General features: G+C 45.7%; 2 protein-coding genes across 3 annotated transcripts in view; one reads left to right on the forward strand and one right to left on the reverse strand.

Annotated features, from left to right (window-relative positions):
• The window catches only part of TAF5 (TATA-box binding protein associated factor 5), a 61484-nt gene extending 42723 nt beyond the window's left edge, over positions 1 to 18761 (forward strand). The window contains exons 10-11 of one of the 2 annotated variants that reach the window (XM_063961957.1): positions 15818 to 15995; positions 17461 to 18761. In XM_063961957.1, the coding sequence (XP_063818027.1) occupies positions 15818 to 15995; positions 17461 to 17678 (396 nt within the window). In that variant the 3' untranslated portion in view covers positions 17679 to 18761. The remainder of the gene's footprint in view (positions 1 to 15817; positions 15996 to 17460) is intronic. The other variant, XM_063961958.1, reaches the window with a different exon arrangement.
• The window catches only part of ATP5MK (ATP synthase membrane subunit k), a 46513-nt gene continuing 45661 nt past the window's right edge, over positions 18610 to 19461 (reverse strand). Inside the window, exon 4 of the mRNA XM_063961962.1 lies at positions 18610 to 18845. The gene's annotated coding sequence lies outside the window, so the exon portion shown is untranslated. The remainder of the gene's footprint in view (positions 18846 to 19461) is intronic.

Genomic DNA, 19461 nt, shown 5'->3' on the forward strand with positions numbered 1-19461 from the left:
AAGCTTCAGCCTTGACAATAGCCGCTTGTGGAGCAGTTTGGCTACGTACCTGGAAAGCAGATGCAGAATCCAAGAAAGAATTGGAAGCATTGCCTTTCATTGGTAATATATTGTTTGGGAAACCATTATCTGATATGCTAGAATCAGAGGCTGAATCAAAGAAGGTCAGATTTCTGGCTACTTATAACCCTAAGTGTAAGGGTTCAAAGTTTCGCTCATTTCGATAGCAAAGCGAAAGCTAAAGAGGAGTCTAAGCAGCCCCAGTCCAATAGATCGGCCAGGTGTAAGGGTGCATACACACGGTGAGATTCGGACTTATCCGATTCTCACCGTGCGACAGGGGGCCGGGTCGGCACTTAGCCAGTATCGCAAGCACATAATGAGTGTGCTTGCGATGCTGGCTATGTGCGATGTCAATCCTGACTATCTCTTCTATAGAGATAGCCAGGATTGACTTGCCTGCACAGCCTATTTTTTCTGCCGATGCCGACCGCGCGGGGCCGCGCATCGGCATCGGATCGGGATCGCAAGGTGACTGTCACCTTGCGATCTGCACTATCTTTTCTTCCGATTCTGACTATATAGTCAGAATCGGAAGAAAATATCTTACCGTGTGTACACACCTTAAGAAGCAATGGGCTAGTAGAAAGCCAGCTTCCAAGCCTGAACAGAAACCAGCAGCCTGAAGAGACGGGCCTCCGCCTGGAGGATTCCAGGGTTGGGGGCCGACTCCTTCATTTTGCACACACATGGCAACAATTTATATAGAAAAGAGGTCGCGCTATAGAGCCAATTAATTGTTCCACACCATTCTCAATTGTAAATATTTATTTAAAACATATAACCATGTAAAAACATAAATGTATATTTTGTTTCTAGAGTATTAAGATCTGGTGTGGTCACAACACCCTCAACTGCATACCAATTATAAATTAATGATTCTCATTCATAAAATTAAGTGAGCTGAATAGTAAAATGTCCAGACTGGCAATATATTATGCCACAAATTCAGTCCGTAATAGGATCCTTTGTATTAATTTGCACCCACTGATAAAAGGACACTGATGTTTTCGTTCAGAAACTGTGCACCACAGATATGGAAGAAGTAACTGGATGTTACGAAACGCGTCTAGGACTCCCTGTTTAAGTGATCGCTGACTGCTGAATGGTTCAGACCTTCCCCCGGCATTTCCAGAGCACCCGGCACCTGCTACTAGCAAACCGTGGAAGTTACCTTCACACAGTGCCGGAGAGAACAGTGTTCTTTGGAAGCCGGAGGAGCGAGGCGGCTGACCGCTGGAGCGGGCTGAGCAACAGCATTAGCCCCCTCGTGAGAACTGTCGGGCTGCCCGTACGGAAACCTTTCCTCATCCTGCTATACGGACACAGAAGCTGCCACTTATATGCACCACACTGCTACAACTCACAGGTAATAGTTGTTCATTACACCGTGTAATCCCGGGGACGCTCGGGTCACACTTAAAGCTCCTCAAACTTGCAAACAGGTCCCGTATTACAAGCACAAGGGACAGAGTGAGCAAAGGTACCTGTGACTTTTTATATCTGTGGTGCACAGTTTCTGAACGAAAACATCAGTGTCCTTTTATCAGTGGGTGCAAATTAATACAAAGGATCCTATTACGGACTGAATTTGTGGCATAATATATTGCCGGTCTGGACATTTTACTATTCAGCTCACTTAATTTTATGAATGAGAATCATTAATTTATAATTGGTATGCAGTTGAGGGTGTTGTGACCACACCAGATCTTAATACTCTAGAAACAAAATATACATTTATGTTTTTACATGGTTATATGTTTTAAATAAATATTTACAATTGAGAATGGTGTGGAACAATTAATTGGCTCTATAGCGCGACCTCTTTTCTATATAAATTGTATTTGCTATATTGAAGCCATTAGAGACAGGCTTCTGAGGTCTGACGAAATAGAACCATTTATTTTATGATCACAAGGTGACTGATTTTATATAATATTAATCATTTATATTGATTGCGCCATCAGGTATATTCTTTACACATGGCAACAGTCGACGACAGATGCTTGGGTGCAGAAGGTGGTATCTCAGGGGTATGGGTTCCCATTCAGGAGGCAGCCTCCAAAAAAAGATTTTTTTGCACCAGCCCGTCTCGTATAGCGTCGAAGGCCAATGCCCTGCAAGAAGCAGTCCAAAAATTACTGCAGTCAGGTGTGATTGTCCCAGTACCTCCATCACAAAGGGGACAGGGGTTTTATTCCAATCTATTTCTGATTCAGAAGCCAAATGGGTCATTTCAACCAATTCTCAATTTGAAAATGTTAAACAAATACATTTGGATCCCAAGGTTCCACATGGAGAAATTACGCTCCATAATGTTGGCTATGGAACCGGGAGATTACATGGTATCTCTGGATGTACAGGATGCTTACCTACATGTGCCTATAGCACTGTCTCGTCAGTGTTACCTCAGGTTTGCCATCCTCCAGGAACATTTTCAGTTCCAGGCTTTGCCCTTCGGGCTAGCAACAGCACCCAGGGTGTTTATCAAGATTACGGTGGTTATGGCATCTTATCTCCGCAAGCAAGGGATAAGAATATTCCCATACATCGACGACCTGTTAATCCTAGCACATTCGCAGGAGTTACTTTTGAGCCATCTTCAACAGACAATAGTTTGTTTACAGAGAGACGGGTGGCTCATAAATTGGGAAAAGTCGTCTCTGAATCCGTCACAGCAGATGGTTCATTTGGGGGCCATATTGGATTCAGACCTACAGAGTTTTCTTTAGAAAAAGATGGTCAAGGTACAGGTCATGACTCAGGAAGCGTTGCACGCCCAGACAATGTCAGTCCATGCAGCAATGCGACTGTTGGGTCTGATATCAACCTTCGACATGGTGGAATATGCGCAATTCCACTCCAGACCTTTACAGCACTTTATTCTGACCAAATGGAACGGAAATCATCAGACAATAAAAAAGCAGATGATAAAGTATCCAGTAACGTAAAAAGGTCTCTAGCGTGGTGGCTACAGACAGACCATTTAAACAAGGGGAGACCTTTTTGGATAAAAGAATGGCAAGTCCTGACAACAGATGCCAGTCTGCAAGGCTGGGGTGCGGTACTCGGAAGCCTTTGGTTCCAGGGAAAATGAACCGTAAGGGAAAGTCACCTGCCAATAAATCTGTTGGAAATAAGGGCCATTTATATGGCTCTAGTTCAGGCAAAGGACCGTCTGCAAGGAAGACCGGTCCAGATTCGCTCAGACGATACGACAGCAGTAGCGTACCTCAATCATCAAGGAGGAACTCACAGCAAGAGACTGATGGAGGAAGTAACTCCCATTCTAAGATGGGCAGAACTCCATCTCCCAGCATTGTCAGCAGTGTTTGTCCCAGGTGTACTGAACTGGGAAGAGGATTTTCTCAGTCGACACACCATTCAGGAAACAGAATGGGCATTACACCCAGAAGTGTTTCAGACAATAGTGGACAGATGGGGTCTACCAGAGATAGACCTCATGGCATCTCGTCTAAACAACAAAGTTCCGAAGTACGGATCGAGAACAAAGGATCCCGGAGCGGTCCTTGTAGAATGGAAATTTCATCTGGCATATCTGTTCCCTCCAATATCTCTGTTACCAGAGTAGTGAGAAAAATAAAGCAAGCAAAGGGAGCAATAATTCTAATAGCTCCAGCTTGGCCAAGAAGGCATTGGTACACAGATCTACTGAGAATGTCCGTGGAAGCACCGATACTTCTTCCTCAACGTCCAGATCTGCTACTGCAGGGTCCTTGTTGTCACAGCCATCTGGATCGTTTGTCTTTGACGGCGTGGCTGTTGAAACCTCTATCTTAGAAACTAGAGGATTTTCGAAACAATTAATCCAAACTATGCTTAGAGCAAGAAAGCCTTCTTCAGCTCGTGTGTATCATAGAATATGGCAAGCCTATATTCATTGGTGTACTGAAAGTTTGAATCCAAGATCTTTTAAAGGATCCAGGATTTTGGATTTCCTTCAAGCAGGATTGGATAAAGGTTTGAAAGTAGCTTCCTTGAGAGTTCAAGTATCAGCGTTAACTGTATGGTTTCAGCGAAAGATTGCTGATTTACAGGATATACGTACTTTTTCAGGGAGTTGTACATATTCAATCTCCATTTGTTCCTCCTGCAGCTCCCTGGGATTTGAATCTAGTTCTTGGATTCCTTCAGGGACCTCCGTTCGAACCACTTAAGAGAGCAGATCTTAAATGGTTAACGGTTAAAGTACTTTTTCTACTGGCAATGGCGTCAGCCAGAAGAGTGTCAGATTTAGGAGCGTTATCGTGTAAGTCTCCTTTCCGAAGTTTTTTTTCCCAGACAGAGCAGTTCTCAGAACGAGATCTGGTTATCTTCCAAAGGTGGTTTCAAAGTTTCACCTTTAATGAAGAGATTGTAGTCCCAGCTTTTCAGGTATCGGGACAATCTGCTGGAGAAGCGTCGCTGGACGTAGTCCGAGCTTTAAGAATCTACATAGAGCGTACTAGTGCCATCAGGAAAACAGATTCTCTCTTCATCCTCTACGGATTTCATAGAAGAGGATGGCCTGCTAGTAAACAGACGCTGGCGAGATGGCTCCGAATGGTAATATCAGAAGCTTATTCTCATGCAGATCTCCCTACTCCGGCTAATGTCTCTGCTCACTCTACACGTAAGGTAGGTGCTTCAGCAGAACAGATTTGTAAGGCAGCCACATGGTCTTCCATAAACACATTCATCAGACATTATGCCTTGGATACTCTTGCCTCTCATGACGCAGACTTCGGGTGAAAGGTCCTCCTGTGTAATCAGGAGCGTCCCCACCACTAAAACTGGCTTTGGGAATCCCAATGTTATCCTGTGGACCCAGCCAGAGAAATAGATGTTATTGTAAGAACTTACCGTTGATAACGTGATTTCTCTTAAGTCCACAGGGGTCCCACCCTGATGCACCTGATTTGAGGATCTTGACAATCGCTAAACCTCTTCCTTCTTGTATGGAAGGGTGTGCATGTGTGTGCTTATCGCCTAAATAGGTTTATACCTGATGCTCCTGCCTAATCGCTGTGGAAAGAACTGATTTGACTGAGTCAGTGGGCGGGATTATATGGTGAAGCCCCGATGCATCCTGGGAGGCCAGAAAGCTTGTGACCGTGTTGATGCCATTTCCGCTGTCGCTCCGGCATATCCTAATGTTATCCTGTGGACATAAGAGAAATCACGTTATCAACGGTAAGTTCTTACCATAACGTCTATTTCTGACACACCACCTGAGCAGGTTGAGGAGGCCTTTTTCACGGACAGTAAGAAAGCCCCTCTCACCTTCCCGGCATCTTAAGGAATTAAATGCTATATTTGAAAGCCTGGGAAACACCGGAGAAAAAATTCCAGATCCCTAAAAGGGTCCTGGTTGCTTTTCCCTTCCCGGAAGACGATAGAAAAAAAAAATGGGAGTCCCTGCCTATAGTTGACGCCTGTGTCTCCAGGCTGTCAAAACAGGTGGTCTTACCAGTCCCGGGATCTACCCCGTTGAAGGACCCGGCAGATAGCAAAGTGGATGCTACGCTCAAATCCATATACACTGCTTCAGGGGCTGTACTGCGGCCTACTATTGTCTGTGCATGGATTTCTAAAGCTATAGCCGAGTGGTCAATCACTCTGCAGGAGGACTTGACTACGATGGATAAAGGCAACGTTGATTTGTTTTTACGTAACATACAGGATTCTGCAGGGTTCCTGGTAGAATCCATGAAGGATCTGGGTTCCATGGCTGCGGGAATCTCCTCCGTGTCCGTCTCGGCTCGCAGGGGTCTCTGGCTGCGCCAATGGTCTGCGGACGCGGAATCCAGGAAAAGTGTTGAGAGCCTACCCAATACAGGTCAGGCTCTGTTTGGGGAGGCACTGGATGCGTGGATTGCCATGGCTACCGCGGGTAAGTCTCCTGTTCTCCCCTCAGCTGCACCGGCTATGAAGAAGCCTTTTACTCCCAACACGTCACAGTCCTTTCGGTCCGGAAGACCTAGAAAGAACAAGCCTTCTCACACCTTCTTTAGAGGTGGTCGTGCCAAAGCCAAAAAGCCTGCTCCCACAGGTTCCTGGGACCAGAAGCCTGCTTCTGGTGCCTCAAACTCCTCAGCATGACGGTGGACCGCACAGCCTGGAGGTAGGTCAGGGGGGAGCAAGACTCCGGCATTTCAGCCACGTCTGGGTGTCGTCTGGCCTAGACCCTTGGATACAGGATATTGTGTCCAGGGGGTACAGGCTGGAGTTTCAAACTCTCCCACCTCAGTTTCTTCAAATCAGGCTTGCCAGCAGAGCGATTCTTCTGGACGCTAGCCGAAAATTGGTAGTGTCCGAGGTCATTGTTCCAGTTCCGCCTATCAGTTGAACAAAGGTTACTATTCAAACCTTTTTGTAGTACCGAAGCCGGATGGTTCGGTAAGACCAATTCTGAACTTGAAATCTTTGAACCCTTATCTCAGGGACTTCAAATTCAAAATGGAGTCTCTGAGAGCAGTTATCTCAGGACTGACGGGGGAGTTCCTGGTGTCCCTGGACATTAAGGAAGCGTACCTCCACATTCCCATTTGGTCGCCGCATCAGGCCTATCTCAGGTTTGCACTGTTAGACGATCACTATCCGTTTCAGGCACTGCCGTTAGGTCTCTCCACAGCACCGAGGGTCTTCACCAAGGTGATCGCAGAGATGATAGTTCTCCGCAAGCATGGGGTGAACATTATTCCGTATCTGGACGATCTGCTGGTCAAGGCATCATCCAGAGAGAAGTTGTTACGATCCATTGCTCTCGCGACGCATCTGCTCAAGGAGCACGGTTGGATCCTGAACCTTCCAAAGTCTCATCTGGAGCCGACAAGGAGGCTGTCTTTCCTGGGGATGATCCTCGACACGGAGGTGCAGCGGGTGTTTCTATCGGTGGAGAAAGCGTTGGTGATTCAAACAATGGTCCGGGATGTCTTGAAGCCTGCCCGGGTTCGTCAGTGCATCCGCCTTCTGGGGAAGATGGTTGCCTCCTACGAGGCTCTGCAGTACGGAAGGTTTCATGCTCGATCCTTTCAGCTGGATCTCTTGGACCAGTGGTCGGGATCTCGCCTACATATGCACCAGAGGATAAGTTTGTCACCGAAAGCCAGGACTTTGCTCCTCTGGTGGCTGCAACTACCACACCTTCTGGAGGGCCGTAGGTTCGGAGTTCAGGACTGGATCCTACTAACCACGGATGCAAGTCTGAGGTTGAGGAGCAGTCGCTCAGGGGGAAACCTTCCAAGGAAGGTGGTCAAGTCAAGAATCCCTTCTCCCGATAAACATTCTGGAGCTGAGAGCTGTATACAACGGCCTTCTTCAAGCAGTCCACCTTCTGCAGGATCGGGCTGTTCAGGTGCAGTCGGACAACGTGACCACAGTGGCCTACATAAACCGACATGGCGGAACGAAGAGCAGGGCTGCGATGTCAGAGGTGACAAGGATCTTCCTCTGGGCAGAAAGGCACGTGGTGGCGATGTCCGCAATCTTCATTCCGGGAGTAGACAACTGGGAAGTGGACTTCCTCAGCAGACCCGATCTCCATCCAGAAGAGTGGGGCCTCCATCCGGAGGTGTTCGAGGAGGTAACCGATTGGTGGGGGGTTCCTCACATAGACATGATGGCCTCCCGCCTCAACAAGAAACTGCGGAGGTACTGTTCCAGGTCTAGAGACCCACAGGCAGTGGCGGTGGACGCACTAGTAGCACCGTGGGTGTTCACATAAGTGTATGTGTTCCCTCCACTAACTCTAATTCCAAAAGTTCTACAACTTATAAAAAGAACAAAGGTTCTGGCAATCTTCATTGCTCCGGACTGGCCAAGGAGGGCTTGGTACGCAGATCTGCTGGATCTACTGCTGGAAGATCCAAGGCCCCTTCCTCTTCGAGAGGATCTTCTACTGCAGGGGCCGTTCGCTTATCAAGACTTACCACGGCTACGTTTGACGGCATGGCGGTTGAGCGCCAGATCTTAGCTCGGAAGGGTATTCCGAGCGAGGTTATTCCTACCCTGCTACAGGCTAGGAAGGGGGTAACGTCTAAACATTACTATCGAATTTGGGAAAAATGTGTCTTGGTGTGAATCCAAGAAATTTCCTGCGGTGGAGTTTCAACTTGGATGTTTTCTCCTTTTCCTGCAAGCAGGTGTTGATATGGGCCTGAGATTCGGCTCCATCAAGGTCCAGATCTCAGCTTTGTCCGTTTTCTTCCAAAAACAATTGGCTGTCCTCCCTGAGGTTCAGACCTTTTTAAAAGGGGTTATGCACATCCGGCCTCCCTTTGTGGCGCCAATGGCACCCTGGGATCTTGATGTGGTATTACAGTTCCTGCAATCAGATTGGTTTGAGCCTCTACAGGAGGCTGAATTCAAATTTCTTACGTGGAAGGCGGTCACTTTGTGGCCTTAGCTTCTGCTCGCCGCGTGTCGTAATTGTGGGCTTTGTCCTGTAACAGTCCCCTATCTGGTCTTCCATGAAGATAGGGCGGAACTCAGGACTCGTCCGCAGTTTCTTCCTAAGGTTATGTCAGCTTTTCATATCAACCAACCTAGTGTGGTGCCAGTGGCTACTGACTCCTCAATTGCTTCAAAGGCCTTGGATGTTGTGAGGGCTTTGAAGATTTATGTGAAGATGATGGCTCGTCATAGAAAATCTGACTGTCCTCTATGATCCCGAGAAAATTGGGTGTCCTGCTTCTAAGCAGTCGATTTCACGCAGGACCAGCATGCATATTCTACGGCAGGATTGCCGTGTCCAAAATCTGTTAAGGCCCACTCAACTCGTAAGGGGGGCTCTTCCTGAGCGGCTGCCCGGGGTGTCTCGGCTATGCAGCTTTGCCGAGCAGCTACTTGGTCTGGGTCGAACACGTTTGCTAAGTTTTACAAGTTCAATACTTTGGCCTCTGATGACCTCAAGTGTGGTCAAGCAGTTTTGCAGGAGCCTCTGCGCTCTCCCTCCCGTTCTAGGATCTTTGGTACATCCCCATGGTACTAATATGGACCCCAGCATCCTCTATGACGTAAGAGAAAATAGGATTTTAATTACCTACCTGTAAATCCTTTTCTCGTAGTCCGTAGAGGATGCTGGGCGCTCGCCCAGCGCTTCGTTTTCCTGCAGTGGTTATTTAGTTCAGTACTACCTGGTTCCTAGGTAAGTTCTGCGTTCTTTATTGTTTCAGTACTGTTTCAGCTGTTGCTGAGTTTTCCGGCATGTTGGCTTGATTTGTCTTGTGTGAGCTGGTATGAATCTCGCCACTATCTGTGTGTTTCCTTTTCTCGAAATATGTTGTCTCCTCGGGCACAGTTTCTAGACTGAGTCTGGTAGGAGGAGCATAGAGGGAGGAGCCAGCCCACACTGTTAAACTCTTAAAGTTCCAATGGCTCCCAAGGGACCCGTCTATACCCCATGGTACTAATATGGAACCCAGAATCCTCTACGGACTACGAGTAAAAGGATTTACCGGTAGGTAATTAAAATCCTATTTTTCTCTTACGTCCTAAAGGATACTGGGAATCCATTTAGTGCCATGGGGATGTACCAAAGCTCCTAAACCGGGTGGGAGAATGTTGCGGTTCCTGCAGAACAGATTGACCAAACTGAAGGTCCTCAGAGGCCAAAGTATCGAACTTGTAGAACTTTGCAAACGTGTTCGAATCTGACCAAGTGGCTGCTCGGCAGGTCTGTAAAGCTGAGACACCCCGGGCAGCCGCCCAAGAACAACACACTGACCTAGTAGAGTGGGCCTGTACAGACTTTGGAACTGGCAATCCTGCCATGGAATAAGCATGCTGGATAGTAAGCCTGATCCAGCGTGCAATAGACTGCTTTGAAGCAGGACACCCAATATTATTGGGATCCGAGAACGAATAGCGAGTCGGATTTTCTGTGACGAGCTGTTCTGTTTACATACACCTTCAAAGCCTTACAACATCCAAAGAAGAGCACTGGAGCCGGCGCTGGCTGTTTCTCCAATAATAAATAATTAGAAAACTATGGATGATTGTAAAAACACACTTAAATTTATTAGCTAAACATCAAATAATAAAACTAAGATTAAAATTCACATATACACATGAAGTTTAGGGCATATATAGAGCTGTGAAGCATTTAAATTGGCTGCTAATGAGTGTCCACTATGGATCCCAGACTAGAACACTGGACAAAGTTCCTTGGGGAAAAGAAATCGATACAGCTGGTGTTACCCGTGAGGACGGAGGCTTCCAGAGGCTTTAGATTGACAGCAAGCAAGCTGTGCCACTTGTATTCAAGCTGGGTCTCTCCAGTCGGTGCTGTAATGTGAATGTCCCACAGAGAAAATTCCAAAGCAGGTGTTCCAAAGCTGTTTGTTATGAGTCCATATCTGGATCCGTTGTAGCGTGGAGCACTAGGCTCGGTCACCTAGCTTCATCAGAAGTAAAGCTCCCTCTGGTTAAGGGATCTATTTAAACCCTATTAACGACCTGATGCCCGACAGGTGTGCAGAAATTACTATTCAATCATCCACAGTATTAATAAAGAAAAACAGCAATTCTACATTATCAATATAGTCCTATTAGATAAAAAGAGCAATTGGTAGGAGGCAAACCCACAAAGAAAGTATAAAACAATACATATATACAAGAAATAGAACTGGATATGGCAGGGGTTAAAGGTCAGTGCAATCACATGACCCACTTCCAGAGCATATATTGTATTAGTAATGGTGGTTCTTTCATCACTCTTAAGAACCCGCCCGTGCTTGGGGAACCATACCCATCGACCTGCAAAAGTTACCTGAGACACTATAATCTTGTAGGGGAGAGATGCCCCAGCCTCGGTGTTCCGTCCGGCGGTCTCCGTGCTTCCCGGTCACATGGCCGGCGACGGCCAATGAAAATGGCCTGACGGATGTATCCAGGTTGCTATGCAACCCGAGTACACTCCGACGCACGGCACAATGACGGGGGTTGCCCAGTTGCTAAGCAACCCGAGTGAACACTGTCGCGATGCGCGATTACGTCACTTTCCCATCACGTGACCCGCGAGGCGGGACAGCGCGGCCGGGGAGGGAGAATAAGTCTGTGCCCAGCTGTGGGCATCTCCAAAGCACATCGAACCACACTTAGAAGTTTAGGAGAAATTGAACATGTATGTAAATAGTTATTAACCATACAGTAACACTTTAATTAACATTAAATACATATTATTTTACGGCCCCAGCAGTCAAAGCTTGTCTGTATGTCAGATTTTATGAGAGGCACAAATTTCCTCATATCTATCAGATAGCCTACCCCTATAATCAGACTCCATGGGATAGTTGTATATATTAAAGATTCGATAGATGATATACTTCATATCTTCCTTAATTCTCCCAAAGAGTATTTGATGAATTAACAAGGGATACAGAAAATAATAGTAATAAAAATTAATTAAATAATGGAAAGTATCACGTTAAAAGTGACAATAAAAAAGAAAAAAAAATATTAAATAATAAATACATGAGTATTCCATTGAAAAAATTCCTTTTTCAATGGAATACTCATGTATTTATTATTTAATTTATTGTGCCGTGCGTCGGAGTGTACTCGGGTTGCATAGCAACCTGGATACATCCGTCAGGCCATTTTCATTGGCCGTCGCCGGCCATGTGACCGGGAAGCACGGAGACCGCCGGACGGAACACCGAGGATGGGGCATCTCTCCCCTACGAGATTATAGTGTCTCAGGTAACTTTTGCAGGTGGATGGGTATGGTTCCCCAAGCACGGGCGGGTTCTTAAGAGTGATGAAAGAACCACCATTACTAATACAATATATGCTCTGGAAGTGGGTCATGTGATTGCACTGACCTTTAACCCCTGCCATATCCAGTTCTATTTCTTGTGTATATATGTATTGTTTTACACTTTCTTTGTGGGTTTGCCTCCTACCAAGTGCTCTTTTTATCTAATAGGACTATATTGATAATGTAGAATTGCTGTTTTTCTTTATTAATACTGTGGATGATTGAATAGTAATTTCTGCACACCTGTCGGGCATCAGGTCGTTAATAGGGTTTAAATAGATCCCTTAACCAGAGGGAGCTTTACTTCTGATGAACCTAGGTGACCGAGCCTAGGGAAACGCGTTAAGTGTAAAAGCTGCCATCACCACTACCACAAGTCCTCCACGCTACAACGGATCCAGATATGGACTCATAACAAACAGCTTTGGAACACCTGCTTTGGAATTTTCTCTGTGGGACATTCACATTACAGCACCGACTGGAGAGACCCAGCTTGAATACAAGTGGCACAGCTTGCTTGCTGTCAATCTAAAGCCTCTGGACGCCTCCGTCCTCACGGGTAACACCAGCTGTATCGATTTCTTTTCCCCAGGGAACTTTGTCCAGTGTTCTAGTCCGGGATCCATAGTGGACACTCATTAGCAGCCAATTTAAATGCTTCACAGCTCTATATATATGCCCTAAACTTCATGTGTATATGTGAATTTTAATCTTAGTTTTATTATTTGATGTTTAGCTAATAAATTTAAGTGTGTTTTTACAATCATCCATAGTTTTCTAATTATTTATTATTGGAGAAACAGCCGGCTCCAGTGCTCTTCTTTGTTAAAAATTCTTTTGGGACTGACCATCCCTTGCTGGCAGCTGTGACAGCGCGTCTGGAATTGCTCTTTTCTCTTTTTTACAACATCCAAAGACTTTGAAGTAGTAGAGGTGTCTGTCACAGCCGGAACCACAATAGATTGGTTGATGTGAAAAGCGGACACCACCTTAGGAAGAAATTGCTGACGAGTTCTGAGTTCAGCTCTGTCCTCATGGAAAATTAAGTAGGGATTCTTGTGAGACAACACCCCTAGTTCCAACACACGTCTTGCTGAGGCCAAGGTCAATAGTGGGACGGTCTTCCACATGAGATACTTTACATCGAGCTCCTGTAACAGTTCAAACCAGTCCAATTGGAGGAACTGCAGCACCAAATTGAGATCCCAAGGTGCCGTGGGAGGCACAAAGGGAGGCTGGATGTGCAGAACACCTTTCAAGAATGTCTGGACCTCAGGGAGCCATTTGTTTCTGAAAGAAAATAGACAACGATGAAATCTGGACTTTAAGGGAACCTAGGCGTAGGCCCACATCCACTCCCGACTGCAGAAAAAGCAGTAGACGTCCTAGATGAAATTCCACTGCGGAATATTGTCTGCTCTCACACCAAGAGACATACTTCTTCCATATACAGTAGTAATGTTTAGACGTTACACCTTTCCTGGCTTGGATCATAGTCTGGATGACTGTCAGGAATCCCTCCCCTGGCTAGAATCAGCCGTTCAACCTCCATGCCGTTAAACGTAGTCGTGGTAAGTCTTGATAGACGAATGGGCCCTGTTGCAGAAGATCCTCGCGAAGAGGTAGAGGCCACAGATCTTCGAGGAACATCTCCAGAAGGTCCACATACCAGGCCCTTCTTGGCCAGTCTGGAGCAATGAGAAATCCTTGCTAATCTTTTTAGAATTCTTGGGATCAGAGGAAGTTGAGGAAACACGTTCACCATCTGGTAGACCCATGGAGTAGTCAGAGCGTCTACTGCCACTGCCTGTGGGTCTCTCGACCTGGAACAATACTGCTTGAGCTTCTTGAGATGAGAGGCCATCATGTCGATTTGTGGATATCCCCACCGACGTGTCAAGCACCTGAACACTTCCGGGTGAAGGCACCACGCCCCCGGGTACAGGTCCTGTCTGCTGAGGAAGTCTGCTTCCCAGTTGTCTACTCCCGGAATGAAGAACGCCGACAACGCCATGGTGTGTTTTTCTGCCCAGAGGAGAATGCATGACACCTCTGACATTGCTGCTATGCTTTTCGTTCCGCCCTGTCTGTTTATGTACGTTACCGCCCTGAGTATACTCTAGTGAGCCCCCTGGGGAAGAGGAACACTGTGCCTTACATGAAACACACACTTATTCTGACAGTACACACACATACAGGAAAAGGTTAAATGCACAAATAACCTACAAAGAGCCATTCAAGAAAGACCTGGAGATAGCCTGGAGCCAGCACACAGCGCCCTTACTGCTAATGCCAAGCTTAGCCAGGTCGCAGACTAAGTACCCAGATTGGGGACTTAGTACACTAGTAAGTGCTCACTCCCCTGCTACCGCTGAGGTAATCTGGAGTCTCACCGGAGGAGCTGCGCGTCCCTGTCAGTCAGCGTCTGTATCCACTGCAGAGAGAAAATGACGCTGGAGAGCTGCTGGATCCGTTCATAGTGAAGGCCCGCCCCTTCAATGGTGCACAGTCTTATACTGGCTGAGGTAATAGTGCTTAAAATGGAGTCAGTCGCCTTCTAAGTCTGTAATGCCAGTCTGGGTGCTGTGTACACCTGTAGTGTATTTAGACTCAGTTAGCTCCCTCACAGGCAGTGCTGTGTATTGAGTCTTGAGACTCCGTAGAAGCCGTGCGTCTTTGTACCTTCATGCCGCCATAATTCCCGGCGACCCGCTAACCACTCTTCTTTCTTCTGGCTCTGTAAGGGGTGGCGGCGTGCTGTGGGAATGTACGCTTGCCGTGGTGGGGTGTGCGAATAGTTTCCTCAGGAGCTAGGGTCCTGTCAGCCGGGATTGGGACTATTGAACCCTTAAGAGGCTGGGCCGTTTTCTCTCTTCTCGCTGCCCCCCACCCCCCTCCCCAAGTCCCATGAAGCAGGCAGGCTGGTGCCATCCAGTCCTGCCTGAAACTAAACAAACAGAGAAAATAAATGCAGAAAACTCTTCAGGAGCTTCCAGCAACGTGACCGGCTCCTCCGGCACATTTTCTAAACTGAGTCTGGTATGAGGGGCATAAAGGGAGGAGCCAGCGCACAATATCAAATTCTTAGTGCCCAAGGCTCCTAGTGGACCCTTCTATACCCCATGGTACTAAATGGATTCCCAGTATCCTCTAGGTAAGAGAGAAACAGTGTAGGTGCAGTATGATAAAGAGTGCAACATCGATTTCCAGTGCCATGCTACAGACTGGATGTGCTGCCCTAAGCAGAGTGCCCATCAGTAACACTGAACACAGTAGGCAGGGTCTTTTTATACCACTTCTTTAGGCACATCCATAGTGATCACAAGCAATGTCTAGTGTCTCTACTGGTACCTCTGTGGGATACTACTTCCTCTACATGAGGGTGTTGCTCACAGGAGTGGTTTCTCTACCACATTATATAACGGGTCGGCTTGGCCAACCTGTGGCACTCCAACTGTTGTGAAACTACAGGTCCCAGCATGCTTTACCAGCTGATCAGTGCCAGTTTGGCCAGACCTTGGTCAGCGGTCATTTACTTAGGCTTGTTTTTTACACTTCACTGAGGTTCCGACCTATTCAATAGGGTCTGTTTTTTTCCGACAAGTTGGGAATTCCCAACTTGGCGGAGAACACGTGGATTGGTGGAATAGCTGTGGATCCATGTGCTTTTGTCGGAAACGTGGCCAAATCCGACAGGTTTTGGCCCTGTTTCTGACCATCTCAATCCAACTTTTAAAAAAGTCAGATTGAGGAGACGTGGAGCGGGGCATATAGGCAGGTACCCCTATAGATAGATGGGCATCTCCAATACCCCTCCCCCCCCCAGCTCTGTTGACAGAAGCATGGACGGAACACCGGGAACGGTCGCCTTTGGCCACTCTATTGCATTGTTGGAAAGGATCCGACTTGAATTGAATATACCCCTGAGTACCTGCCGCTTTTATTACAGAATACTTTGTTTTAGAGTATTACCAATTTTTTTGCTTGCCTCTGCAGGGACCAATTCACTCAATGACATTTACTCCCAATGGAAAGTTCCTTGCCAGTGGAGGCACAGATGGCAGAGTCTTGCTTTGGGACATTGGTCATGGTTTGATGGTTGGCGAGTTAAAGGGTCACACAAATACAATCTATGCACTTAAATTTAGCCGTGATGGAGAGATTTTAGCATCAGGTATGTTCTGACTATAATTAATGCACAATGGAGGCAGTTGCATGATATAAAACTATTTCTGAAAAGCTCCCCAGAATATATAGCTGTATATAGTTACGTGCCTAATTGGACAAAGTATTTAAAGGGGACCCTTACCCAAACAGACAGAATTTGAGTGGAGTTCCAGTTGATAAAAATGAATGCAGAATATTTTGTATTTGGATGTTTCACGCTTTATTTGGTCAGATCCATGGAAGGCTGCCTTGACCTTGAGACAATCTCCTTGCTTCTGCCAGTATTGTGTTAATGAAAAACACATGGCCTCAGCAGATATGAGCAGGATGTTCCTGTATCAGAATGGCAGTGCATGTTCTTTACCATCCTACTACTGGCAGTTGAGTGTTGGTGGTAGGGTTTTAGTTTGAACGGTTTTAGGTTCTCGGGGGCAGATTTATTAAGCTCGTGAAGTGATAAAGTGGAAGGTGATAAATGACCAGCCATTCAGCTCCTAACTACCATGTCAAAGGCTGGGTTTGAAAAATGACAGGAGCTGACTGGCTGGTCCTTTATCACCTTCCAATTTATCACTTTACCGAGCTTAATAAATCTGCCCCTCAACCTTTTATGGGGGTGTGGGTTGCTATTCTAAACTGTCTCCAGTTTGGCTAGTTCAGGGGAGATTATATTGCATAAAAAACTCTACTGTTCTACTTCTATCTGCTCTTATGCCACTGTCCTACTGGCACCCTAACAGTTCAGGTTTTAAGGCTATTCAAGCTATCACCCCCCAAAACAGGTTTTTCTTTTATTTATTTATATATATTTTCTATTAAAAATTCACATAAAAGGAATATATATGGGGGATTTCCCCCCCCCCCAATTATAAATAACTTTCCACTCCCTCCCATTGACAGCAGAACCCTCAGTGTTTTTAAATCCTTATAATACTAACCTCCACCACTCACCATTATTAGTAAAAATTAAATACATTTTTATAAACCCCTCCCCTCGGGGGGGGTGTCACTATCCCCCTGCTGCAGCTGATCTCTGTACTTGCATATATCAGCTCCATAGAGTGTGGAGTTCCCCTCCCTGCACTGTGATTCCCTGGTGCATGCATTCCATAGCAGCTGCATGGCATTCTGGCAGTAAGAGATCACAGCATCACTGTGGTCTGGGGAGCCTGAGGAGATTAGTTTTCCACTCATGCAGAATTGATTTCTTAATCTAGAAGTGGGGGTACACTGGGGCATTGTGTTGCATCTGGCCATGCAATGTACTTCTGGTTCTGGTCACATCACATGTGACAATGCCAGGCAAGGGGGTAATTAGCACCAATATACCATCTGCAAAGCATGGATAGATCCTTAAAACCTAGGCTATTAGGGTTTCCCAAACGCAGCCCTCAAGACACCGTGTTGTTCAATTTTTCTGTTGCAGTTTGTTTTATTCATTCCTCTGAATCCCCCCACCTTTTCTTTTTTAGGCTCTATGGATAATACTGTTTGTTTATGGGATGCAATAAAGGCTTTTGAAGACTTAGAAACAGATGACTTTACAAGTGCTACAGGGCATATAAATTTACATGAACACTCCCAAGAGATGCTGCTAGGTACTTATTTGACTAAATCTACCCCTGTAGTCCATCTTCATTTCACACGAAGAAACCTACTTCTGGCTGCTGGCGCTTATAGCCCCCAGTGAACTGATGCACTTTATATTTAATGCAAAAATATCATCTTCCGTCGTTTAACCTGCAAATGTCCAACAAAGGGCAAAGGACTTGTTATGCAACGAAGTTACCAAATGGGATACAGATGTCAATTTTCTTTGTAGCAAGAGTCTCTTGCGTTCTCTGCACTGCCTTGTTTGTCCCAGACTGCCTTCACTTGTAAAGTAACAGGGATCAAACACAACTGCGGAACTGGTGCTGTGATCATTTGACAGTTATAGTTTGAGCACTGAGTGCTTGTGTTTATATAACGCTTTATTTGATGACTAATTCAGCATTTGTCCATCAGATTTCAGAAGATATGTGTGATGTACTACACTGCAGCAGTGTTAAGTATTTGCCTACATGGAAATAAACAGCATCATTGTAGAAATCAATGACTAATGCTAAAGACACTGTGCACGACCCAGTTTTCTTGAAAACCCAGATGAAAGAATTCTCCTTTTCCATCCTTCGTCTCTTGAGGAGTAGTCACTTTATCAAAATTGATATTTCTGCATTTGTCCTTGCCCCTAAACTTGTGGTTCAAAATCCCAAATATAAATGCTGTACTATAAAGTATATAGACTTTTTGGCCAGTTGTCACGTGAATTTAAACGCTCAGGTATTTTTTTTTTTCTCTTTGTATGTAACCTCCAGTCATTTTAATCTCAAAAACCACTTAACTATTCCAATACATTGGTGTGACATGGAGTCATTTAAGTTACATACCTTCTTCTCACTTTAAGTTATTTGGGAGACAGTGTTCTAATTTACATATGAACCTTTTATTGTACTGAAGTTCCCAACCAAGTATGGGTCTACATAAATATCCCCATAACACATTGAAATGTTACTACCTCTAACTGGAATAAGCCTAGGCTGATTCAGATGGATGCTAGAGCAATAGACAGACGCAGCAGAAAACCTACTTGTGACATTTATTTCATCATATACCTCTAACAGAATGTGCTGACGTGTAACATGAACAGCTGGGCAGGATGTACAGTAGCTGCCACTTTTTGTACAGTTTTTTTTAAACTTGATATTTTGTAAATAAAAGAAAACAAGTATAAGTTCTGTGTCTTTAATGGTATATCAGTGAGTGTCCAGCACGGGATCGATCTACAGCTTTGATTTCAGCCTCAACATCCAGGATCCTGTTGACAAATTCACAAGTGAGAATGGCTGAAATTCATAGTTAAGTGCAACACACCATTAACATCTAAGCTCAGGGGCAGCATGTCACATTAGCGCTTGTTCCTCAAGGCACACTACTGGTTCTAAAGGCCCATATACACTGCTGATTTGGGGAGAGATGTGTGCTGAGTGGTTCACTCAGTACACATCTCTCCCCCCCACTCAGCGCGATGTGTGCTGAGCGTGCAGGGGGTGCTCATTTCACCCAGCGGGTGATGTGAGCGACCTGCTGGATAGCGATGCGCGGGGCTGCGCATCGCTGTGAGGGGTACATACGGAGTGATCTCTGCTTAAAATCTAAGCAATCTGACATTGCTTAGATTTTAAGCAGCGATGTCAGATTGCTTAGATTTTAAGCAGCGATCGCTCCGTGAGTCCCCCACTTTAGGCTATTATGTGTTTGAATGTAGGTGACTTAAGAACCTCAGTCATTTTGGTTAAACATACTCAAACAGATTCTTAAAACCTGCACTTTTTGGGTGCCATGAGGAATGTGCTTGGGTAATATTTCTCTTAACTGCTGGTAAAATATCACAGTGTGTATGGAATGTTCAAGTAGCAAAACTTCTGAAGGAT

The sequence above is a fragment of the Pseudophryne corroboree genome, chromosome 3 (assembly GCF_028390025.1).
Source record: "Pseudophryne corroboree isolate aPseCor3 chromosome 3, aPseCor3.hap2, whole genome shotgun sequence".
Taxonomy (NCBI): domain Eukaryota; kingdom Metazoa; phylum Chordata; class Amphibia; order Anura; family Myobatrachidae; genus Pseudophryne; species Pseudophryne corroboree.